This window comes from Dryobates pubescens, chromosome 2 (assembly GCF_014839835.1).
Source record: "Dryobates pubescens isolate bDryPub1 chromosome 2, bDryPub1.pri, whole genome shotgun sequence".
Lineage (NCBI taxonomy): Eukaryota > Metazoa > Chordata > Aves > Piciformes > Picidae > Dryobates > Dryobates pubescens.
This window is the reverse complement of record NC_071613.1, coordinates 27,163,604-27,190,518: the sequence shown is the minus strand read 5'-3', so window position 1 is coordinate 27,190,518 and position 26,915 is coordinate 27,163,604. Positions and strand designations below refer to the sequence as shown.

General features: G+C 39.8%; 1 protein-coding gene across 1 annotated transcript; it reads right to left on the bottom strand.

The window, feature by feature from the left end:
- On the bottom strand, positions 1-26,624 carry FAM117B (family with sequence similarity 117 member B). Its single transcript, XM_009896473.2, has 8 exons — positions 25,903-26,624; positions 17,951-18,102; positions 12,510-12,602; positions 11,876-11,989; positions 6,667-6,810; positions 5,463-5,688; positions 4,518-4,638; positions 1-1,964 (listed from the first exon to the last, which is right to left on the bottom strand). Exons 1-8 carry the CDS (start codon positions 26,504-26,506, stop codon positions 1,646-1,648), a joined length of 1,773 nt encoding a protein of 590 aa, XP_009894775.2. The 5' UTR covers positions 26,507-26,624; the 3' UTR covers positions 1-1,645.
- Positions 26,625-26,915: the final 291 nt, after the last annotated feature.

Sequence of the window (26,915 nt, the reverse complement as noted above, 5' to 3'; positions counted from 1 at the left end):
CCCTCCTTCCAAGTGAAATGTTTGCAATGAATTTTTGACCAAAATCATCATAGTTGCAGTATTGCTTTAAATAGACGCAGTTATGGAGGGACCTGAGTATGCAACTGATCCATGGAAGCTGCCAGTGAGAACTGCTCATGTGTAAGACTGATACCAGCCCCAGAGACCTTCCACAATGAAACTTACTTTGAAATTACTGAATCTAACTCTGTAAAAGAGCTACAAGGTCAACTTGTTTCTTAAATTGATAGAACACTGGTATTCAGGTCACTGCAGGTTTTTTTGCATATCTGTATTGTATTTACTCAAACCCAAGTAACATGCTACAGGAAGACATAAGAAACATCACTGAAGTTCATGAACAGTTTGTTTGCAATTGCCTTTCCCTCCCATTTTAATCTTCCACTATCATGTCAAAGGAATTATAAACCACCCCAGATCAGAACAAACTAGGTATCAAAAATCCTGTTTTATATGCCAGCCTAAGTTGCTCATCAAAAAGGGAGAATGCATCTGCTGCTGTAAACTTGTAATGGATACCATGCCTGAGAAATCATCACCTTCAACAGACACACAAAACACCACTAAGACAAAAGGGAGGAAATCATGCTCAGGTATTTCAGTATTATGTGGCAGGAGTCTATAATACAATGAGTCACATTATAGCAAATTTGTGCCAAGAGTACTTAATGATCCAGGATAATTCCATAAGTAGCCAAACAAGCCTCTAAGAGAGAAGTGGCATATTTTCTGGAAGAAAGAATAACAAGGATAAAACCTTTTTCCCCACCTTTGCACAAAAATACTATAGACAAACAGAACAATGCTGGGGCAAGTGTTTCAAAACTGGTGGGAATTTTGTGAAGGAAAGTTTTAAGAACGTGACCTACCTGATGCACAAATGATATAAAAAAAATTGTACACTACACACTAACACTGCTTTCTGGATAGTCTTCTGTTCATAAAGTTTCAAATGTGTTAACTTGCCTTTTTCTTTTGCCTTTTCTCAGGGCTGAGGCTGTTCAGCAAGGTCACAAACTGAGACTGCTGAAATACTTCAGCAATCCTTTGGTCCAGGCAGCTGTAAAACAGCCAAGTTAAAAACAATCTTTCCTACCAAAAAAAAAAAAGGAAGGGGGAAGGAGGGAGAGATCATCACCATGGAAGTGTCTTCTAAACACCATCTGGTATGCAACAGAAAAGGCAAATTTTTGTTACAAAATACACATTTTCATACAAAAGACATCTTGAAAAATTATCTCTCCCTCTCACATTACAATGCTAAGTAGGATCTGTTGGTTGGTCTTAAGAATTTTGTTTTAACAGGAAAAGTAGTCAAAGCATCACAACAACTGGTACTTTAAGTGGAAACGGATTACAACAGTCCTTGTTTTCACCAGCATTTAAAAAAGCAGGAGAAAAACAGAATCAGTCTTCATAAGCAGGAAGTGCAACAGAACATCAGTTGCTGCATCCTCCTGAACTTCAAAATGTGCTACCAAACTGTCAATTACACAAACAGTTCAGTTGTGACAGTGCCATAAATTGCTAAAACAATGCAAATATTGTGATAAGAAAAGTCCAGTCACCTGGTTCCAATTTTTTCCCCAGAAGTTGCCAAGAAAAACATCAAGGCCATAGAAGTCTATCCCTCAGCTTCCTCGATACGTCCTGGCTGCTGCAGTAAAGAGGTCTGCGGTATTACTGTACTTGTTCCACGAGAGATTCTGTCTTGATCTGTGCTTGTAGACAGGGAGGCCATAGAAATGGGCTGTAACAAACCGGGTGTCATGCTGGAGGAGACAGTCAGGTTGTGTGTAGTGCCCTTAAGTGTGAGATCCTGTGTGGGAAGCAGTGGCTTGAGGATGCTGACAAGACAGAAAGCAGAGCCACTTTTAGGAATAAAATTCACTTTGTTCTTGTCAGGGCAGTAGAAGGCTGGAATTTCATGCAATGGTTTTGGCCTAGAAAAAAAAAAGTACAATAGTTTTAAAATTACATTGAACAATTAAATTCTATCAATGGCAGGTATGTATTGATGAACACATCATTAGAAACAAGTTGAGATTGAAACCTGAAGTATTTCATCTACTCGGTAAGGTCTTAATGATACTCAGCCACATGGCAAATGGCAAAATGGTTCTAGTTTTTCCATCCACACTACAAGATAAAACATGTTCTAAGGTAGGCTGTCTCCAAACCCAAGGAAGATACCAACTTCATGCCACAAATCACAAACCCTCTCTATGAATTGGGATATCCAATATGGGAGTATGCTTGATTGCATCCTTCAGAAACGTTCACAACCCACCAAGTTTTGTCCCCTGTGCAGATTCATTATACAGCAAACCTTGTGAATGAAAAATAGCACAGCGATGTTCTTAATATGACACATCTTAGAGCTGTTCATGATCAATGGGGGGATTCTGTTTCCTAGATTTTGGCCTCCTTTCACACATTCACCTGAGTGTGGCCCCAATCTCTGTAAAAGATGAGCCCATCTTAGTTAAAAACTCAACACTGAAAGTAAAACGTTGTATTCCTGAAGTGGCATTCATGATTAAATATCTATAACCTGAGAAGGAAATGTGGAACACACATTTAGATCCTGACTTGCAGTTTTGCCATCTCAGCGTGCAATTCAACAAACTCAAAAACATACTTTATTGAAGTCAGAGCTGTAAGGGAAAGTGTGGATAGATAGCACACCAATGCCTTCTAGGTGTTATCTTAAACCTTGCAGTGTAGATCTACTAACCTAATCTAACTCTACTTTAAGACTAAACAATAGGAATCTGTTCTCTTCCTTGCTGGAAAATAATGATCAAACATATTAGTTTTCTCCCTTGTTTCCAGTGCTGTTCTTTAGTCTATAACATCCCCCTCTATTCCATGTGTCTGTAGGACAGTCATATGGACCTTTATCTTCACTCTACTAGGCCAAGCACACCAATCTTTCAGTATACTTTTGTAGGAGGTAACCCTACTCTAAGAAGTAATTCTATTAGTGACATAGGGTATGTTTCTGTGTTAGCTGACTCTCCAATTGTCCAGAAAATTCAGCCTCATCTATCATTTTTCCCCAAAAAGAAAATCCTGTAAACTTCAATTAGAAATAACATTAAACAAAGGTTGAGCCTTAAATAAATATACTCTGGTATTAAACATACATACAGAATGCAAATACCCAGCATGAACATTTTGTGTGTGAGATTGCAGCATCTAAGAACTTTCATAGCTAGGTAAAAACTCCTGAATAGGGCTGCTTCACTCTACAGCAGAACAGTCCTACAGCTATACAGCAAGGGCATCCAAGAAGAAATGCAAATGTAAGTCAAATCACAACAGAATATGTTCTTGGAGCAAGTGAAGACTATCTAATTTGTTGGCAACATATCTTACATTCTAAAATAGACACGTAACTGTAATTACTGTAACTCTTTCCACCTTACTATAGAGAGGCCATAGAGACTTCTCAAAATTCATCTGCACAGAGCAGAGATGGGAAACATATAAAGGTTGCTATCTATTTATTAATTACTACTTAGATAGCATTGTTGAGATAATACAGGTATAAGATAATTATAACCAAAATACACTACTTGTGTAATGAAATTTTTAGATATAGGTGAAGATGCTTGCATCCAAGTGACATTAGGGTATAAAAACCTCTGCTGAAGAGAGACCTTGTCACTCTCTACAACTACCTGAAGGAAGACTGGAGTGAAGAGGGGGCTGGCCTCTTTTTGGTGTCGAGCAACAGGACCAGAGGAAATGGTTTCAATCTGCAGCAGGGGAGGTTTAGGACAGATGTTAATAAATATTTCTTCACTGAAAGTGTTATCAAACGTTGCAATGGTATGCCCAGGGCAGTGGTGGAATCACCATCCCTGGACATGTTTAAACAATGTGAGGATCTGGCACTTAGGTAAGTGGTTTAGTGTTAACATGTCAGTGCTGGGTCAAGGGCTGGACTGGATGACCTTCGAGGTCTCTTCTAATCAGATGTATTCTGAGATTCTGTGATAAAAGTTGGCTTTTTCAGAAAAAATAAAAGCATCAAATACTCAGTGTTAAATTCACTCTTCTGTTACTAAAAGTTTGACAACTACAAAGAAGCAGCTTAAAAAGAATATGGTCTTCAGAGTCCAGACTACAGCATGTACCTGTCAAGCTGTGCCATGTATTATTAGCTGATGCACCTGCATTACATCTTCTCATTACATTTCTCTGTACCTGATTAAGTTCTTCCCCTACTGTCTGCTAGGTAAGAGAGAGTCCCCTCAACTTATGCTTGTTTTAAACAAACAAAGAGTCTTTCAAGATTATGGATTTTAAAACAAAATCCCAGTGTAACTATATAGCCACACAAAACAGAGATGAGACAGTAAGTATAGTTTTAGCACCTGGACTAACAATTTTAATCTCACACACACAAATACTTAAAAAATATCAATGATCTCATGGGCAACTCCAACTGTTGAATGTTATTTCTTATGTAATAAAGATCAACTTACAAGCTTTCCTCAAAGACTTTCACCTTCTCACAACCCTCTGGAGGTTCACGCTTGAACACGTAGCTGTTGTTGGGTTTTGGTGAGGTAGCGTATTTTGGCAAAGGAGAATTATTCCCATTCTCTGCAGGAACAGAGTGTCTCATTACTTAAATGTGTCACACCATGAACAAAACAATACCTATCCTTATGTGCCCCTCAAATTGAAACTCATTTAATTGTCAATGTTATAAAATTAAGAAACATTTTAATTCACATCCAAGTCTTCATTTATAAATAAGCTTTCTTATCCCAATCCCTTTGCTCCCTTCTATTTCTCATTACACCATTTTCAGGATCATCTGCAACCTCCACTCATTCCTGGCCACGTTCAGGATGTAAATGCAAACCTCCATCTATGGTCCTGTGGCATCACTATCTAGCCAAGAGAAATGAGCAGAAGCCATATACCTTAGAACACAGAATGGGTTGAACTATAAAATTCTACAAGTATATCTCTGAGGATTTCTGGGGGAAAAAAGTAATTTAAAAAAACCCCAAACAGTTAAACTTTTACAGGTGCATGTATGAAATGCTGCATGGCTGCCCCTTGTGTCCAAAACCATAAAAATACCCAATACAAGCAACAGGACTAGCCCACTTTCCTGTTAACTCTTGCTTTTTCAACTTGCCTAAAGTACTTGATGAATCTATTATATCTAAACAAAAAAAAAAACTTATTTGGGAGCCACATTCCACAGTCTATCCAGCTTCAATTACAGTGCACCAGGTATGTGTGCAAAAAAAGCACTGGGAGCAATTTAGAGAAAAAAAAAAAAAAACACAACACTTAAAAGTTCAACCATTTCTCCATACATGGGGGAAACAAACTCCCTCTTTTACTACCTGTTCATGCACATGGCAACAAGTTAAAAGTTCTGCATTGTTGAACTTTTAGTTACGCAGTACCTTTATCTCTGGAATCAGCAAGAAGATCATCTCTAGAACATGGACTTTCTTCACTGCTTTCATTAGAGACGGTAAGAAATGAGGCTGGAGATACTGACTGGGAGCGGCTGCTGTTGTTACTACCCCTGTCTGCTCCACCAGGTGTTTGAGTATCAATGCTGCGAGTACTACTGCTACGCTGAGCCAACGGAGGTGGTGCACGGTGCCCATCTGGAATATCCTGAGGCTATTAAAAACAAAAGGTATCAGATAGTTTTTCTTATCTGGTTAGCAGTTTCTTTATATCCAGTAACGCTGGGGGAGCTCGGTCATTTCACAAAACTGTTTTAAGCAGAAAATTCTGTATGTTACACGAAATTCAAATAAACAATAAGACAGGTTTTGAAAAAAAAGGACAACAGTTTTCAAGATTTAACAAGATCAGAGAACTGCTAAGCCTGGAAGGGGAGCTCCTGAGATCATCTAGTCCAACAACCCTGCAGTCAATGAGGGCAGTATGTCCAGGATTGTGCCTCAGTCAAGGTTTGATTATCTCCACAAACAAGTGTTTCCATGGCCTCTCTAGGCAACTTGCTCCAGTTTTAAGCATATATACAGATATTAAAATAAATTTAAAAAAGACAGAGAGAGAGGAAGAAAGAAAAGTGTTTCTTTTTTCATTCAGAATGAATTTTATGTTTTTTATAAGTCACTACTTTTAGCCCTGTCATTGGACACTACTAAGAGTCCAACTATCTCCTCTTCATTCCTGCACAGCAGATATTTATGCATATTGATACAATCCCCCTCAGCTTTCTCCTCTCAGGGCTTAACAACTCCATCTCTCTCAGACTTTGCTCATATAAAAGATATTCCAGGCCCCTTAATCATCCTCATGGTCTGTATTTCTGATACTTCATTCCTAAATTTACCTCTAAAAATATCTAGAAGTAAAATCAAGGGTAAAAATGGACACATTACATTTTGTCTGGGATGTGGACACCTTTCTCCTGTATTAGTGAGATTTCTGATTTTATTGGAGAACTACTTACATCAAAGTAATCAGAGGAAAAGGTTCAGATGCAAGCTTTAACTCTTTCTTTTTCCTTTCCAAAATTAACTCCAAATTTAATTTCAAAAACTGCACAAAATAAACTTATGACTTAAAAACCTCAAAGCAAAACCAAAATAATTAAAAGCAAGCAATCATGTGGCAGATACATACAGCAAGCTGTTCCTCTTTGTCTCCTGTCTCCTTAATGATTATCTCAATCTCCTGATTCAGTCCTTCTACGCTGTTTCGGAATCGTGATCCTGTTGATTTGGTAATGGGTATCACAGGAACAAGGGCACTCTTTGGGATTGGAGCCTGAAGAACCAGACAATGAGAAAGCAATGTAGACTTACAAAACAGTTACTATTTCTACTTAGAAGTGAATCTTTAAACAGAACACATCTACACCTCAATATCAAGGATTTACATGAAACTATAGTGATTGTGTTAAAATGAATGCCTTACATGAAGACACAGACATCCTGAACTTTGTTTCAAATTAGTTCCAGGAGGAAAAGCTCAATGCTGCTTTACAAGTGAAGAAATTAACAGCAAATGTTTATATCTAAAACAATTTTGAAGCCTTTAAAATGTACTCACATTCCTTCTGAAGCAATCTACCACCATTTCACCTCCTTCACTTTTGGATTTACTGCTTGCAATTTAATTTAAATTATATTTTAGTGAAAGTCTGCATTCACCTACAGTAGCATGACACATGCTGAAGGAAAACTATTTCACAAATGCAAAACTGCACTATGCTAGAAATGACAACCAACATAGTGACTATATTAATTAAGCCAAAATAAAGGTTGACAACACAATTCAGAAAGACTTCCACAGAAAGAATAAAATCCCAAATGCTTCAGGAAGGACACTTTAAAAATATCCAGTGTTTCAAAGTATGCATGGAAACTCCATTCTCAGAAAACAGGTTACTGAATTCTTCTAAAGTCCCTTTTGGTCCATCACAACTTCTTAAAATTTCCCATCCTCTCCATTAGCACCCTTCCTGCTGTTAAAAAAAAAAAAAAATAAAAAAATCATGCTAGAATGATTAGAAGATTCTGGCCCTTACCTTCAACACATCCTACTGGTGATTAAGCAGGGCACTACTACAGATAACAGAATCCTTCCTGCAAACATTTGGTTCAATTCAAAGAACAGCATGACACTTAAAGTCCCAGTAGAATCTATGTAAACCTCCCGAACTCTATCACCTAGTGCGCTATGTCCAAAAACATTTTTTCTCCTGATAGAATTATGGTAGCATTCTAAACTGGTTGGTCAAAGCAGTTTGTGATTGGCTTTTTTTGCGTTTCTTTATGTGGGTTTTTTGTTTGATTGATTTTGTTGGGTGGGGAGGGGTGTTTTTGTTTGGGGGTTTGGAGGGTTTCTTTGTTGGTTTTGTTTTGTTTCTTGGGTTTTATTAGTTGGTTAGTTTCCCTTCCCGCCCCCGCAACAAGGCTGTGCATAGACAGATACCAAATCATTGTGACTTCATAGACATTCTCAAAAACCATGTCAGGTTTTTCTGGCAGAAAAACTACCCTAGAAAAATTAAGGTAGCAATTCTATGTATAGATCATAATGCACACTTATTCTCACAATCACAAATATCTCAGTGAAACTTAGGAACTATATTGGTTTTGCTTTACTGAAACATTAGGATAGGTAAAAAAAAAAAAAAGGGGAGACTTTCACAAGGACCACAAAAGTTTCTGTTCAAGAAATGCTAGTGGCTCTCTTTATAAGAATGTTTAGTTTTTGTTGATATAATGGCCAAACTTGGAAAGACTTTCAAACGTATTGCCTCCAGTTGAAAAAGAGAAAACGGAAACTGCTGGAATAGAGCAAAAAAAAGCATGAGAAGGTTACCCTCTCTTAATTCCAGTTTTTCCATTCCATTAACCCTGAGAATAAAGGAAGATACCATTGGTTTGACTACTGTTTACTGATTTACTACTTGCAATTAATTCAAAATTCAACATACTCAGAAGCACCCAAGGTCACCTGAAGAGACTTGACTTCTCTGCAAACCCTGCTTCCTGTAAAGCGAGGCAGAATGGAACATTTCTGGCATCATGAAAAAGCAATACCAAAAAAATACATAACTGCCCTGGAAAATAATGTCAGCAGCAAGGATGTGACCAAGTTCCTCACCAAGCATTTCCTGATTCTTAACTCCTATCCTGAGTAGACAAGCAGGAACAGTTAACACACTTATTTCACACTGTGTATTTTTTTTCCTTCAAACAAAAATCAAACAAGAAAGAAAAACTGAACACTGGCTGAAGACTTGGTTGGTAAGAACCATTATCAAGGATGTTGATACAACTTAAGAACTATGGCAAAGCTTAAGTGTTTATTAGCATGGAAGAAAAGAGGAAGTAAATTCACTGGAACTGATTCTGTTCTACCGAGAGAGCAAGACACCTCCAAAACATTAAACAGATCACCGGGTCTCTCTGTGAAGGGACTACTGAGGCAATCTCCTGACACATTTTCTCAGTCTTGTCAAGAATCTACTTCTTGAACTCAGAAATCTTCATATGACCTTCTAGAGTCAACAAATGCAAGTTTCCTTCAAGATGGGAATGTAAAAACCCCCAAACTTCTGAATACTCTAATCACCAACTGCAAATGTTTCTACACAGTCCTTCCAACAAATCTTGAAGGAACTGAGCTGCTTTCCAAAAATTCTAGTTTAGCAGCTCCCTAGAAAAGAATGAGAAAGCCTAGGAACTTTGCACTTGATGCCTACAGTTACAGATTTTCAGTCTAAATGTCATTAATCTAAGCCTTTGTCTTCTCTTTTTGAAGACTTGTGCAACTTCCCCTCTTCAAAAGTAGCTCAACACAGCTGGCACAACATTGACCAAGAACAACAATGGTTTGTCTTGTAATACAATGCTGGAAAAGATGCTTCGTCTCTGTTTATATTTTTTAGTCTGTTTCACAAGCCAAAAACTAATTATCTGTTGTGCAACTCTAAGATTTGGCAGATTGCAAAAGACCTCCATATAAGAAGTAAAATTTGCCAAAAAGTAGTATATACATAATTACATAATTTGAGAGGGGAAAATATTTTTCAGAGTAGTAGCATCACTGTTCATTTAAAAAAATTAGATTTAGCGATGACGGAGAATGGAGTCAATACATCTGATCAATGTGATCTAGAATTGTCCTTTATTGCTTCAGTATTGCAGGCCCATGGCTTAGGCCTATGGTGAAAGCATGGTACAGAGCAGACAGTAGAGCTGACAGGCTAGTAAGAAAAGCATGGAGGAAAGTGCGCAGTAAGAAAACCCTTAGAACTTATATCAACTCGGAGGGCATTGCTGGCATGGCTTCATTGGCCCCTCACGAGTGACCACACACTATTACTATAGGTTATCGGTTAAACCAGTAATAACACGCAAGATTGTTGATGCACCTGTGTGTCCTGTTATTCGGAGATAACTCTCTGTGTTTATAGCTACCAGTGTTCTGCTTTGGTTACACGGTGCAGGCACAGCACTATTCTGCTATGCTGCTAGCTACTTCTGCACCCGTGCTGGACACAGCCTACCACCATGTCAGGCTCCAGGCCTACACTGCCAGATTGCTCATGCTGCTTATTGCAACCATTACCACAATTAGAAATCACTAAGATTAGGTATGTTGAAGTGGCAATAGATTAGCATTCAGAAACCTACAGTTTTGTAGAATACCAAGCTAAATTTGTTACACTGAGTGTAAATCTACAGCGGTACCGAAGGATCTACACCAGAAGTTCCTCAGTGTATGGTTTTTTCCCCCCCCCTGAAATGCCTCAGCTGCCCATAGGTACAAAATAAATCTTCAAACAAGTTGTACAAATTTGGATAAAATATCTTCAACTATTTTGACTTGCCTTTTTGTTACCAATTTTCATACACTTACTCCAAAACCCCTAGAAAAGAACTGTGCCATTTATTTGGCTCATTTTTACTTAATTATTTTGGACTGCTCTGACTTGAGCTACAGCAGTCACTGAGATTAGCAGCATGCTATCTGCATTCGTACTTCTGTAAAGCAGAATAAATTGCAGGAATTCACACAAATTCGAACTGTTCTTCTGCTATACAGAAGAGGAAGAATATACAGTTTGTCTCAAGATTTAAATTGCTTGAAGAATTCCTAAAGAGTGCATGTGTAGTTCTCCTTTCTATTTTTTATTGCATCCTTTATCAGAATGTCTACCTGTAGAGTAGAACTCATGCTGCTGTCACAACAGCTTCCCCCTACCTAAAGTATTCCTGGAAGGATGGAACAACAGAAAGGAAACTTTTCAGAAACAGTTTTCAGAACAATGCCAATTGCATTTTAGGAGTAACTTGGAATATGACTACATTTACAGGGAAGCTTCACAGCTGAAATACTTTCTCATTTCATAGAGCTGACAATTCAACAGTTCTTTTCAATTACATTGACTTGCAAAACAATTGCGAGCCATTTGTTCTTTTTGTAACTGTTAAAAAAAAGTATGCATGTCATAAAAATATATTCATAAGATTATCAGTAGAGAAAAAAGGCTTTCTTCTGAAAAAATAACTGAATTTCCCTATTGCTTCTCTTAAAGCAAAAACAGGCTTCAAAAAACAATCTGTGTCTAAAAGCCTGTAATTTTTCCCACCTGATATCAACTGAACTGAAATACTACCTATGTACCTAACCTATTTAAACACTCTTGAGTTAAAACTTAGAATATCTGGTTTCCTCAACATCAAAATTTTTGAAGTGATTAATACTATTTGGAGTCTTTACAATGTGATAAATGACAGTGAAGGAAAAAAATCCTACAAAGGCTGAATGAAGCCATCAGAGTATAAACACTTCAGAGTATGTAAAAAACCCTTTGAATAGCTTTCTGTCAGGTAAGCTCTTTCAATCAGTTCAGCATAGGATTAGACAAGTGCTATTGTTGAGCCACAAAATGTAATCACCAAAAACTATAATTTATTTGAGGGTATCACTTTACCACCAGTTTGGTCTATGCCACATTCTACATGCAAATTCATAACTGTTACAGCAATATGTAACAAAAAAAAAAAAAAGAGAGAATTTATGGGTTTATATTAAACTTACTGGGCATCATTTTGTAGAGTCTGCAGAATGCACTTTAGGAGTCTTGCTTTAAGGAAGGATCTAACTATCTGAAGTTCCCAGAAAGAGGGAGTTCAAAGCTAATCCAGACAAATAACAAAATTGAAATTGACCTATTTCGTAGAATTCACCTACAGCTACAAGGTATTTAGCTATATGCTGTTTCGAAGTCCCTTTAAGGCACATCACAACCTGGAAAGGAGTTAAAAATAGCATTAGCTACCTACTACATCCCAAAACCACACATCCTTACCTGACTGTGGTTAATGGCTACGTGGTTACCATGAAATGGAGGATGTCTTTCTTTATCACGATGATGCCTACTGCTGTGCTTGCTTCTCTGCAACTGCTGACGCAATTTTGCAATCTAAAAAAGGAAAAATTCACATTAGATTTCACAAGATATATTCATGTACACACACAATTTCATCAATTTATTCTGTCACTTGGTTAAAATTCCCACAACGTTCATAATTATTGCCAGCACTAAATCAGATGCAAGGTCTTGCAAACCTAACATGTTAGCTATCTCGTCAGCTAAAGCCCAGAAGATATCTCTGAAGGTTTAATGAAAGAATCTGAAATAAAGCTTGAAAGTAGTTTGGTCACTGCTGTATTTCCTCCACTGATGATGAAGGTCACTTGCACCTGACACTTTCTTTGCTGCCTATTCAGATTAAAAATTTTAATAGTCCTTAATTATTATATGAAAATTGTAATAGTCTTTCATTACTGTATGAAATTAGTATCAAATGAACAGCAATTCCTTATTTTTACCAAACCCACTATCTGTATAATAAAACAAAGCAGTACAGCATTCATGACTTCCTCAAAACCCAGGGTAACAGTGCATACCAGTAAAAAATTTAATCCAAAACATTTCTGACCTCCTTGAGTTGCTCGTTGCTGCCCCATGATGATGAACGTTTGTGCGAGCTTTTCTTCTTTTCTAAATATTCTTCAGCCCAGGCACTTTCTGTCTGCATCAAGAGAATTGCAGAATTTAAAAACAACTACTTCTAATTGATCTCAAAATATTCTGCCAGAAAGTAGGAAGAGAGAACAGTGTTAGGATTCACTAGATTCAGAACTGCGAGTGAAAAGTAGTCACTTCTTAGAAGTCCTTCTGATTAGTAACATGAAAGTGTGGAGAAAAGCTATATAACTTTAGAAAAGAAACCAAATAAAACCCACAAACACACATGCCAAAAAACCAAACAAAAACCAGCCAACCAAATCTACTTTCTAATCTACTCTAATACAGAAATGTGCTACTTTCTCTTAAAATTATTTTGCATAATGCAATATTAACAGCCAGATGCACCACAAGCTGCTATAGAGCTCTGGAGAACCAGAATGACTGCTGAATTTGGGGGAGATGTTATTTTATTCCTGACACATTATCAAGGGTAACTTGGTTGTAACCCCTTGTGAAAGCCTGCACCAGTACAGCTTCAAAATTCTGTTCTTGTTCAGAAAAATGAGGAAAAGCCAAGGCATATAAACACCTCAAGTATTGCAAAGCAGGGAATTAATTTATTAATGCCTCAAATCGTTAATAATAATAAACCAGGTTGGAAGAGACCTTCAAGATCATCGTGTCCAACCGCTCAACCAATCCAACCCACCTAAACAACTAACCCATGGCACCAAGCACCCCATCAAGTCTTCTCCTGAATACCTCCAATGATGACGACTCCACCACCTCCCCCCAGCAGCCCATTCCAATGGGCAATCACTCCCTCTGTATAGAACTTCTTCCTAACATCCAGCCTAAACCTCCCCTGGTGCAGCCTGAGACTGTGTCCTCTTGTTCTGGTACTGGCTGCCTGGGAGAAGAGACCAACCTCCGCCTGTCTACAACCTCCCTTCAGGTAGTTGTAGAGAGCAATAAGGTCACCCCTGAGTCTCCTCTTCTCCAGGCTAAGCAATCCCCAGCTCCCTCAGTCTCTCCTCATAGGGCTTGTGTTCCAAACCCCTCACCAACTTCGTTGCCCTTCTCTGGACTCGTTCCAGCAAGTCAGCATCCTTTCTAAATTGAGGGGCCCAGAACTGGACACAGGACTCAAGGTGCGGCCTATCCAGTGCAGTGTACAGGGGCACAATGACCTCTCTGCTCCTGCTGGCCACACTGTTCCTGATGCAGGCCAGGATGCCATTGGCCCTCTTGGCTGCCTGAGCACACTGCAGGCTCATGTTCAGCCTACCATCAACCAGCACCCCCAGGTCCCTCTCTACCTGGCTGCTCTCCAGCCACTCTGACCCCAGCCTGTAGCTCTGCATGGGGTTGTTGTGGCCAATGTGCAGAACCCGGCACTTGGATGTGTTAAATCTCATGCCACTGGACTCTGCCCATCTGTCCAGCCTGTCGAGGTCCCTCTGCAGAGCCTCTCTACCCTCCAGCAGATCAACTCCTGCCTCCAGCTTGGTGTCATCAGCAAATTTACTGATGATGGACTCAATGAATTAACAACTCAATGAATGGACTCAATGTTGTCTCTGGCTAAGCAGAAAGCAACACAGGTAATACTAAGTTAGTTTCACTATACCAGCATTTACATCAACATTTAATAAAGAAACTTGCAAATATACTGTGGTGAAAAAGTTCTCAGAAATTCAAAGCATCATTAAGATAAACTGTAATTAAGGTAACAAAATGTACTGGCAAGCTTCATGTACAGCTTGTATTCCCACCTAATCATGTCCAGAATGCTTGCTATTTTAGCAAGTCTCCTCCTACTTACTCCCTGTGTTTTGCTTGTATTACTTATTTTCAAGAAACACAGGCCCAATAGGCAGTAGACAAAAGATTTCTATTTCTCTAGAAAGTGGTCATAAAGTATGACTACTTGCTTATTAGCTGTTACACTCCCATGCTTTTCCCTGTTCTAGAATTACAAAGAGAAATGAGTTTAAGGCTGAATTTATCACAGTAGAACACCTAAGAAAAAATCTAATAGACAAAAACTTTGCAGTTGAACTTAATTTTTCATTAGGAATTATACAAATACAGAGCAAACATCTCATTTTAACTTGTATTTTGACATTTCAAACAACCACAGACAAATCCAAACTCGTTTGATTCAAAGGGAAAACACCTACCAGGTTACAGCTGTTTTGACAGCACTTAAAACCAGTATTTGCATGTATGAATCCTAGCCAGACCCCAGGACACTCAAAAATACACTTAAATATTCTGCATGTATATTAATTCAGTCTGGCTTTACAGGCAGGTTTCATCAAAACCATCAGTCAAAGCAGGAGTCTGATACACAGTCTCCACAGGGCCTGGGATCTCTCTCAGTTCTCAGCTACAATGTATGGGCATCTCTGTAAAGACCTGCAAACTGAAGTGCTATCTCTTCCCAGTCTGCTTTCTAAAGGACTACTCCCTGTGCCAGAAATCTGCATAATCAAGTTATCCTACTTACTCAACTTGAAAATCTCTTATTGCTGAATAGATTCAATTTATGTTGCCTAAACTTTTGAAAAGTGAATTTCACTTTAGACTTTGTGAAATCTGGAATTACACACTGGAGCCAGAATACCTTGTAAGTGAAACTTCATCCAAACACCATGTCTTCAGGAATGCTGAAAAATGTAAATGGAGAGCCTACACTATTGCAAATCACATTTTCAACTTGTCCCTAGCTCAAATGGTTGCTCTCAAGCACACCAGAAAGATAAAAAGCAACCATGTCTCATCAGTGTCATATCAACACAAGTTTGGATGTACAGATACATAGAATAAACCAGGTTGGAAGAGACCTTCAAGATCATCGCATCCAACCCATCAACCAATCCAACCCACCTAAACAACTAACCCATGGCACCAAGCACCCCATCAAGTCTTCTCCTAAAAACCTCCAATGACGGCGACTCCACCACCTCCCCTGGCAGCCCATTCCAACGGGCAATCACTCTCTGTATAGAACTTTTTCCTAACATCCAACCTAAACTTCCCCTGGTGCAGCCTGAAACTGTGATGTATGTCTGTAGCCCAAAGTTTTCCACTCATTTGATAAATTTTAAATTAGCAAGTACAAATACATCATTCTATTTCCCTCAGCACTATACTAACATCAATCACCACTAAATATATTCATTCTGCAGAAATATTCAATATCCTTTACATTTTTTTTATTAATCTTTGTGAATACATTTCCCCTTATATCTGAAAGCCTCACTACCATAGCTGCTTGGTGTGTCAGAATTGGAAGAAAAAGACAAAAGAAAAACATAAGCCAAAGAGGAAAATACACATTTTATAAAAGCCCAACCAAGACTCAGTTAAAACAAAAACTAAGATGACAGAGATCAGTTGAATATATCAAATACTTTGGCAGTAGCATAGTGTGGTAGTTTGGCCCTGGCCTAGGAGCCAAATGCCTACAAAGCCACTCTATCACTCCCCTTCTTAAATGGACAGGGGAAAAAAGTAACAAAAGCTAGTTATAAGATATTATTAGTTAATAACAGTAACAAACAGAATCAATAGACCATGTGGAAGCAAAAGCAGAGAGAGAAAGGGATGTTAGTCTCATCAGCAAGGACAATGGACAGTCTCGGGAAGCAGGGCTCTCAAAGCTTGGTGTTTCTTTAGGAACAGATGCCCATAGACAAATTACCCCACTTCCTTATTTCACTTCATTCTTATATCTGAGCTGAAGTCATATGGCACAGAATACCCCTTCGGCCAGGCTGGGTCAGCTGGCTCAGCCATGTCCCCCTCCAAGAGCTTGCCCATCCCTCAACATACTCTTGGGGCAAGGAAATACTGGAAAGACACAGCCTGAATGCTTATTCAACATCAGCCAAAACACTGGTGCATTATCAACTACTGCTGCAAAACACAGCAGTAGAAGGATGCTTTGAGGATAATTAATTCCAGCTCTACCAAACCAAATACACATAGAAGTATAACTACTTTGAAAAAAGTATCATAAGAACTCCAATACCAAAACAAATGGCTAAGGCACCCAACACTGGTTTAATTCTGCCTGCCAATTATGCCTTCTAACAGCCTAGCATGAATAGCAATTTCTTGTATATCATAGGCCTTTTATATCAATATTCTACCCTTAATATATTTCTTTTTCACCCCAACTTCTAAACATTTTTCTGATTCATTTCCCTGCACAGAAAGCTTGTTTATCACAGCTCTCCTTTCTTAACCAGTTTCTATTTCCATCCTATCCACACAAGTATATTCCCCTAAAAAAAAAAAAACACCACCACACTTTACACTTCAACTGACCAAGTCTTTAACAGTGGTACTTTTCTACAGGTGGTGTGGATCTTGAGAAGGCCATACAATACAATCAGCATACATATAGTAACAATCAGTGCTGCAGACACATCTGCTCAGTATCCTACACATTTTGAGTAGAAAGCACACTGAAACATGGCCACATTTTTGTTATTGTTACCAAACCAAAGGCAGGCTCAAACCCAGTTATGTTCCATAGCTGTCAGTTTCTCTTCCAACCACCTTTTGCTTACCTTACTGGAATTGAAAGAGACATATTGCTGAAAGAATGCTCTAGGAAAAAATTATTTAAAATCTGATATGGCTCTTCCACTCTACAAGTTAGAGAAACCACTGCAAGACTGCATTTCATAAGGTAAGTTGAAATACTAAAATATTTTACAGAAATATCCATCTTAAACAACGTCTGTATAAAGTTGGATACCATTTAACAACAGCTCCTGTAAGGGGAGTAGTAACAACTGTCATAAGCATATAACTCTTGTAACACCAGTTTAATTCAACTGTTTGTTGAGTCTGTCTTTACATGCGGCATAGGATTGAACTACTAAAGGCTTGTGAAATTTTGTCAAGTTGCTTAAGGTAAGTATTGAAGACTTTCACAATCAGAGGACAAAGAACATAGGATGACAAAGGCCATAGTAACTTTTACGCAGGCACTACACAAGGGTTTTTTTTTCACTCAGTTTTAAGACAGACATACATATATATAAAGAGTCCTAAGTTCTCTTGTATAAATTTAAACTAAGTAATACTTAACACCAGTGTGATCTAGTGTACTGCACACTGTAAGAATGAAAAAAAACAGATGCGCAATACACTAGTGGTTTTCTGAGACAACAAAGAGGAGCTCTTAACAGAAAGTACAGTTGACACATTTCTTAGAGAAGAACACAAATAATTCCCATGCCTAATAGCAAAGATAGGACTTCTGCAATTTGAAAGTGAATAGAAACTTACAAGTAAGAAAATAGAAGCACATGTTTTCAAGGGAAAAATTTTGTCTATTTAAATCCTGCCTTCACATTTAAATACTTCAATTACAAAAATCTACCCTACCTGTGTGGCTTTGTCTCTCATACATGGAACAGCTTGTCCATGATTATCACGAGGCCACTGTCCAGCAAGGTATGGAGCAGCAAGTGTATCCAGTGAGGAAGTCCGGCGAATAATACTGGAAGGGCTTGATGAAGGTGGTCTTGATTTGTCAGCTAGAATGAAAATACTTAATTAGGAAGAAAGCAAGACAGAGATCTTAATTGTTTGAATTGCTTATAATAAATCATATTAAACCAAAACTATGTTCTTAAGTATATAAGATGGTATTTTAAATACAGGAATTGAGTTTGCTTTTCCAGGCTCTGTATAGTTTTAATAAGCAATGAAATATGCTTTTACAGTTGCCTTAAAACATGCTCATGTGACAAATGTTGCATTGGCACTCACATACCACCACTTATTCCCTCAAAGTTGTAACAGTCATTGGATTCTTAAATGATGAAGGCTTTTAAGAAACAAAGATAGCTAAGTTTCCTCATACACAAAAGCTAACAAAGAAAATACATACTCAACTTTCCCAATTTAATGTTTAGTTTGTCCCACTATCCTCTTACCCTTCATCTACTTAAATTCAAGGGACACCATACATCAACGTGTTTTATTAACCATTCAGTATATGATGTATGGCAGATTCATGAAGAATTAGATCCAAAAGTCAATTCTGATAAGCTAATGATTTACATTTTACAAGATAATCAAGACATCTCCTCCCTTCCCTGCTACTTGGTAACTACACTGATGTCTGCCTGACACTATACCTTCTGCAACACCTTATTTACATCAATAGCACTTTTCAGAAGCTTATAGTATGCGGAATGCAACGAGGAAAGCTAAGGCCCTCTTACAATAAATGTGCCAAAGGATATGAAAGACAACAAGAGTACAAGTACATCAGTAAGAAAAGGAAGGCTAGGGAAAATGTGAGCCTACTGGTGAATGAAGTGGGTACCCTGGTGAAGAGAGGGAACAAAAGAAAATGGAGTTTGCTTCAGTCTTTGCTGCTAAGATCACCACCAGGAACCCCAGTCCCTGCAGGTAAGGTAGAAAGTCTGGAGGTAGGAAGACTTCCTTAGTCAAGAAGGACTGGATTTGAGATCATCCAGGCAAGCTAGATACCCACAAATCCGTGAGCCCAATAGGGATGCACCCATAAATGCTGAGGCAGATGGCCAGGGTTATTGCTAAGCTACTCTTCAGCTTTGAAAGGTCAGAGAGGAGAGGTATCCAAGGACAGGAGAAAAGACAATGCCACTCCAAGCTTGAAAAACAGGAAGGAGGAGGACACAGGAAACTACAGGCTAGTTAGCCTCACCTCCATCCCTGGAAAGGTGTTGGAACAGCTCATTCTTGGACGTAATCTCTAAGCACATGGAGAAAAAGAAGGTTATCATGCTTGACCAACATGATAGCCTTCTATGATGGTGTGACCAGCTGGTAGGTAAGGGGAGGGCTGTGGAAGTTGTCAACCTTGACTTCACCAAGGCTTTTGACACTCTCCCATGATATCCTCATAAGTAAGCTTAGGAAGTGTGAGTTTGACAAGTGCACAGTGAAGTGGATTGAGAACTGGTTGAACAACAGAGTTCAGAAGGTAGTGATGAGCAGTGCAGAATCTGATTGGAAAACTAAATAGTGGTGTTACCCAGGGGTCAGTACCAAGTCCAGTCTTCTTCAATGTCTTCATTGATGACCTGAATGAAGGAATGGAATGTACTCTCAGCGAGTTTGCTGATCATACAGAACTGGGAGGAGTAGCTGATACATCAGAAGGTTGTGCTGCCACTCAGCAAGATGTGGACAGGCTGGAGAGTGGGCATAAACTGTAACACAGGAAGTTCTACCTAGATGTAAGGAAAAACTTTTAAACCTTTGCAGGTGACAGAGTACTGACCTCTGAGAGGTTGTAGAGTCTCCTTTGAAGATTTCCAAAACACACCTGGATGAATTCCTGTGCAACCTGATCTAGGTGAACCTACTTTAAGCACAGGGAGGTTAGTCTAAATGATCCCCAGAGGTCCCTTCCATCTCCTTACCATTCTATGGTTCTGTACAATAATTTAGATACTAACAGGAATCCTTACTGAAAAAGGCTAAATATAAGAAGCACAGGAAGTAACATGAAAGAATATAGTTAAGAACAAAAAGTTGCATCTATCCCATCTGTCAACATCTTAAAGTGGCAGAAGACTATACTGCCATCTAATCAGTACTGTAAGGAAAGGTTCCTCAAAATAGTAACTGTGATCTGTTAAAGAGACTCACAAGTAGTAAAAACTCATGGTTTAGAAACACACATGCTCATACATTAGCTGTTACTAGCTATTCTAGATATAAAATGGAAGATCACAATGATCTAAGCTTTACATCAATTCATATACTCCATAAAGAACTATATCTGAAAGAATTGTGTATTAATCTTACCTATAATAAATACAAAGGCCTAAAACAAATGGCTAGAACACAGCAAAAAAGATGCAGAGCTCAGACGGAAGATTTATAAGAGCACTGGAAAAACTCAAGCTGTATGTCCTTCCTGCCTTAGGATGAATTCTACATTATAAGTATAAATAACACAGCAATTAGTATTTTACATAAATTCATTTATAGTCAAAAGAAGTCATGTCTGATTAGTGCCTGACTGCTAGTCAAAATAAGAACACTGACATCAGAAGCCCAGAATTCAACTTCTAAGCAGCTTCAATCTACTGAAGATACATAAATATTAATAAAACTTTTTAAGTACAGATTTCAGTAGTGTGGACATGTTAGTGTTTTAGAACACCAGTTTACCAAATGTAAGTCTAATGACACTCTATACTAAATATGCTTATGCAAATTTTGCAATAGAAATGTACACAGTCAAGCATGGTATTTCAATTCAGCTACAAGGTAGTAATTATTAACATGATAATCAGCTATATTCACATAATGCAGACCAGTAATCTCACCTGTTTTATTACTTCTGCTAGTGCCAAAAATGGTAAAATCTTATGACTGAGCTCACAGCAGATACGCTATCAGAAAAAGTCCAATTTTGTATCTCCCATATACTTAAGACATAAAACAATCCAAGAAATTCTCTGACGACTGCCATTACCGCATAGCATACCAAAGGGTCTGTTTGTATCAGAAGATTTCAAAACTATTTCTTTTCTCCATACCGCTGGGAAATGCAGCATGCTAATGCAATGTGTCATTCCTTAAAAATTGCACTTGCTTCCAAACTTAAATGAAGCATGTTACTTGTCTTGGGAATAGCTGCCATACTCTCCCTATTTATTTTGCTTCTGAATTATTATTCTCCTGTTCAAGAAGCTTCTCTACCAAGGGGAAAGAGAAAAGATATGGAAAAAGGAAAAAAATTAAAAATCTGGAAGTGCATGTAGTCAGGCACATCATCTCCAAAGCCACTGGAGTAGTCAGCTTCAAAACTGAAGCTGCAGAAGCTATTACCCTCTCCCCTCCCCCACAAAACAAGTGTATAGTATTTTGCTGGATAAACAGAAAACTGAAGAGCCTGTTTACTATTTAAGTTCAAGGGAAGCTGCTCGTTGCAAGGCACAATGCACAAATACTCTCCTCTAGCTAAAAAATTCCTTCAAGGAATTCTGTTTTCAGATTCTGCTGTTGACTTGCTGTTTACTTTCATTTAGATGGGGCAACGATGTTTGGATATGTTTTTATTACTTTTCCACCTTTGCAACATGTCCTCCTGCAAAACGTCAATGTCTACTACACTACTCTTGCCATTTCACAACATTTCAATGGGAATGTATACAAGGTTTTCATTGCACTTTCCTCTGCAGTACTTGAAGCAAGTGCTCAGCTGCTGTTTTTCCTTGATGTGACCTACATAACAAGAGATCTGCCTCCATAGAGAGAACAGTTAGAACAGCTGTGTCTGATGAAAAACAATGGAGCTGTTTCATCAAATACATGCTTCTTAAATAGTAGATCTGTTTTAACTGGCCTGATTATCTCTTTAAACCAATATTTGTGATAAATGTCAACCCTCCTATCCATCACCACTGCTCTAAGTATATTTAGAAACAAAGTCCTTTTGAAATCTGGCTTCAAACAAAGCAAAATAATCGAACAAAACAAACAGAACATACACAATACAAATCAACAAAGTCTGTAACGTGGGAAAATAACAAGCATGTTACCACGTCTTCACAAGTCATTGCAGTACAACTGACCCACAGCAGCTGCTACATGTAAACCAGTATCACACACATTTATTGCAATAGTGAAGTCAGGCACCTCTGAAGGCAGCTTAAGCTAAGACAGCCTAACAATGTGATGTGATTGAAAAGCAAAACGAAGCAAATAAATAAATGCTTACCAGTAAGTAACTGAAAGACAGGAAAGAGACCACTGACCTGGGGGATAGGGGACAGGTCTTAACATAAAATTCTTACAACTATAATTACAAGTGAAAAAGGAAATTACAGTGTCAGAACATCTTTGATTCAGATACCTCAGGGACGCACACAAAAAAAAAGGAAGAGCGAAGGTCTTATACATAAGAAGATCTTAAGAGACAAACCACTGGAAATTCATCTTTGAATTTTTCAGGAAAAAATTAGAACTAGTGTTAAAAGTGCAATACAAGGATTACTGTTAAGTGTAACAATGAAGATGGATGTTGATATGTTTCTACATACTTGAAATGAAAATTCTGAGAAAAAAACCAACCAAAACAACTCCAAAGAAACATTTTCAAACAGACATGAGAGTGTAAAAGCAAACTAGCAAGCAGCAGGAAGAGCCACTGGAAGAGCAGGACAGCAATGACCTCACAAAATTCCCTCATAGTGTTCCAACCAGAGCTCTTTTATACAGGTAGGATATTCAAAAAAGTGCAAACGAGTATGACCCAACTAGCTTCTCTGGCACCCTTGCCTACAGCTAACCTTTTTGTTGTGTTTCAGTCAGGCTTTTCCTCAGAAAGGGCATTCAGGGGATCTCTCCCATGGCTGGCTGTCTTCTCTCCAAACTCAATACATCTCAGGGAATTCACCTACTTTTTCATGTTTTGTTGCAAGTATTCAACAAAGTCAGAAGAAACATGCAGTATAGTGCATATATTCTGTTTGGAAGACAATCCTGGCTATCATTGTTACATAAATGTACAAGAACTACTCACACTTTTGCTTCTAGTAATTCAAAACACTCCCTCTGTAGAATTACTGAATTAATGTTGTTATACAAAACCAAACCTCAGAAAGCTCAAGATGTTCAAATAACTTAGTTACAGTGAATGAAAACATTTTAAATCCAAATAACCTCCCCCAAATAGATGGCCACAAGAAACCTGAAGTATGATGCTGCAAAATTCACTTTATGTGTACCATTTGTTAAACAGCTTAGGTAAGCAAAGCAAGCATTTAACAGTAGAGAGTCTTCTGTACTCTCCTACCATACATTAAAGTCTTTCACAACTAGTGCAAAACCTTGGTAGTTAATTTGGACAGCTGTGCAGCTATTATTGTCACTCACCAAATAATCAAAATAAATTCTATAGTGAAAATTAATGTGGTAATGGAATTCCATTCCTTCTCCCTAGTGCAAAGAAGGGTTCACATCTCTAAGACTTTCCGAAATACTGTTATAGCAATTTTCATCATTTCCTTTCACATGAGTAGCCTTTAATATTACTCTTGGATGGACTATTCTAAACAATTCAAGTCCATCATAGATTCAGATTAACTGATTATTCTCCTTAACCTTCAGAGTCTAATCATGCAATACAGTCAATGGGAACACACTAGAAAGCTCATCATCCAGTAGCTCAACCTCAAGTCACCTGAAAGGGTCAGTAAACAACTGCTATAGCTCTGGTCTTGACTGTCTTGTTTACACAGCCTAGTAGTGCATTATAACTTTTTTGAGTTAACTGTTCCAAGATTATGTGTTTTACAGAAGAGCACAAATACCAAGATTACACTTGATCTTTACTCAGTAGATAAACCAAGATAAAAATAACAACAAAGGTAAAGCGTACACTTCTCTGTATCATTTTGCAACAACCTACTAGTAAGCTCCATGTTCTCAGCTACCTCCAAGCTTTCTTATCTAGATGAATTACAAACTTACATTAATTCAGTCTCTGTCAAGCACTGGACTACACAATACAAATGCTAAGCAATATTAAACAGGTTTATTTTGCATTTGGGGCCAATACAACTACCGCTTTGAAAGTTAAACACATATAAGGAATTAGGCACTATTTTCACACATCTTGTAAAAAGCAAGTGGAGCAATCTTAACACAGTTTCTTTCTACATGACAATTCTTAAACCCAATAAAGAAATGAGCATGGTTTCAAAAGGCTTCTATGCAATGACCTGAAGACAGCACAATTTTTCCACCCTAAGTGGTCTGATATGGGCATCTTGAGCAAGAGTTTCTATAAAGTTCACAGGTAGAAAATAGGAGTTTGTGATGTGTGTTAAGTCTTTCAGATTATTGATTAACAAGAATCTCAAATGAAGAACAGTCCTCAAATCAAAACCTCTGAATATAACCTTAAACTCCACATTACTTTAATAAGGAAAGCAGAAAATCCAATTCAGGACCTAAATGCCTTTGTAGCACTGCCCTCTTACACTGCAAACAAGCAGACATATGGTAACCTTGAAGTAATGTCTGAACAAAGAAGAAGGAAAAAAAAGTGAGTCACACTGGCATTAGCATAAGTATCATACCAATTAGTTACAACTTTCTAATTTGGCAGCACCATTCCCAAGAGCAAGAATAGAAAAGAATTAAAAAAACCCCAACATGGTAGTCTGGTTATAATCATTATTTCAGAACAGAGGAGTAACCTTAGGGAAAGCAGAATTGTAAAACGGGACTGTGTTCTGCATGTTAGTCCACGTATTAGTCAACTTCATTGTGTAGAGTACCACATGCAATTCCATGGTATTTCAGAAGTCACAGGGGTTTTTTCCAGATTTGAGGTCATTAACACAAAGGATCAGTCATACATTTTGAGTAAACTTCTATCCCCGTAAAAAAAAGGATTTTACATTTGTTACCTTCAAACAGAGGCCACATATTGCTCAAGTTTCAGGTATCCCTCCAAGTATGTTTTAACGATTAAAAACCGTTAAAAGGCAGTTTGACAAAAAGTACACTGATCCCACACTTTTCTATCTTGGCTGTTGTGCTTGTCATCACTTTCAAGTTCACAAAACCTGACGCAGAGCTCATGATGGAAGTAATTACTAAGATACATATTGAATACGTTCTGTCCTACATCTATATACAATGTCTCTAGTGCTATTTTTTCAATCCCACAGACACAGATCAAAACTACATACCATTTGGCACGAGATGCAAAGAGATGTGAAGGCTTCACAACAGCTCCCAAACACCAAATTCATTATAAACTTGTACTGAAGTATTTTAAGTACATCTCCTACACCACTGACTCTCTCTCATCTGCAAACCTTTGGCACCACTTGCAGAAGTGCTACAAGGAGCGGCTACAATTCCTCACATAGCATGCTTGGCTTTCTCTGTTCCTCTTCTACAAGCCAGAAGCAACAGAGCAGTAACAGAAGCCGTCAGCTCTTCACCACACAGAAACCCTCAAGTGCTGCCACCAGCTCGGAAACAAGACTAGGCTACAAGACTCTACCTCTCTCCTCAGGAGTATGGCACGCCCGGAGGCACATCACCGGCGAAGGCCACCTCTGATCCCAGCCCTGCCAACCCGCAAAGCGCTGCCCCAAACTCGGCCACACCAAGCCACCTAGTCCAGCCGCCCGGGAACTGTCCTTTGCTGCTGGGCACAGCCCCGCCTCGGCGACCCAGGTAACGCTCTGGCCGCGAGCCTTCCCGTCCTCTCTGGTAACGGCCGCGCGCGCGCACCTCCCGTCAGCAACGGGCGGGCGGGCAGCAGGTGCGCTGTGGGGACAGGGTGACAGCACAGGAGCGCTCACCTTTGCAGACAGGGGAGCTGGGGCTCTTCCTCTCCGGGGAGTTCCTGCCTTGCTCCGGCGACTGCCGCCGGTGCCGGACTCTACCAGTCGATGTAGCGCTGCCCTCCGGCAACGGAGACACCGGAGAAGAGCAGGGTGAGAGCCCGCAGCCCAGCGGCGGCGGGGGAGGAGGGGGTGGTAAGTGATGGGGCCGCGGAGGACTTCCCCGCGGCCCGCCAGCACGCGTGGGGCTGTCCCGCGAAGAGGCGGCGGAGGCCGCTGAAGCGGCGGCGCTGCTTCCCCCTCCCCCCGGCGTCTGCGTGGCCATGGCGGAGCCGCCGCGCCCGCTGTTGCCTCCGCCGGTGGGCGCCGCGCGCGTGGGGCTAATACTACGTGAGGCGGGCGCCGCGCGTGGGAGACTGCCGCCCGGAGCGCTCGTGCCGCCGCCGCCGCTCCTCGTGGGACTGCCATGTTGCTGCTGCTTGAGCTGGAAGGGCACCGTGGCCCGCATGGGCTGGAGGCGGCTGCCCGCTCCCATTCCGCCACCTGCCGCCGCCGCGCCTCCTCCCCCCAAGGAGGTGGCCGGAATCGGGGAGCCGTTGCGCCTCACGCGCTGGTGGGACATTGCCCGTTGGGAGCCGGGGCTCTCTGAAGGCCTCGCTGAAGGCCGTCGGTGACGGGGAAGCAAGGGAAAAGCGGGAGGCACGGGCAGATCCTCGCGGAGGTCCAACGCCTCAGGCGGCAGCGGCCACGTCCCCTCCTCGCCGCCGTACCCTGGCAGAGCGACGCGCGCTACCTCCGCAGCCTCCGTGCGCCTCATCAACAATAGTGCCCCTGCCGCCCGCGCCGCCCCCCGCGCCCTCCCATTGGGCGCGCTGCCGCTCGGTTTGCGCATCTACGGCGCGCCCATTGGCTGCGGAGCACACTCCTGAATGGCCAGGCGTAAGCGGGGAGCGTGAGGTGGCCGCGCTTAAAGTAACAAGCGGCCAGCAGCGGCGCTGTCCGCGATTGGGGAGTGAGGCAAGGCACGACGG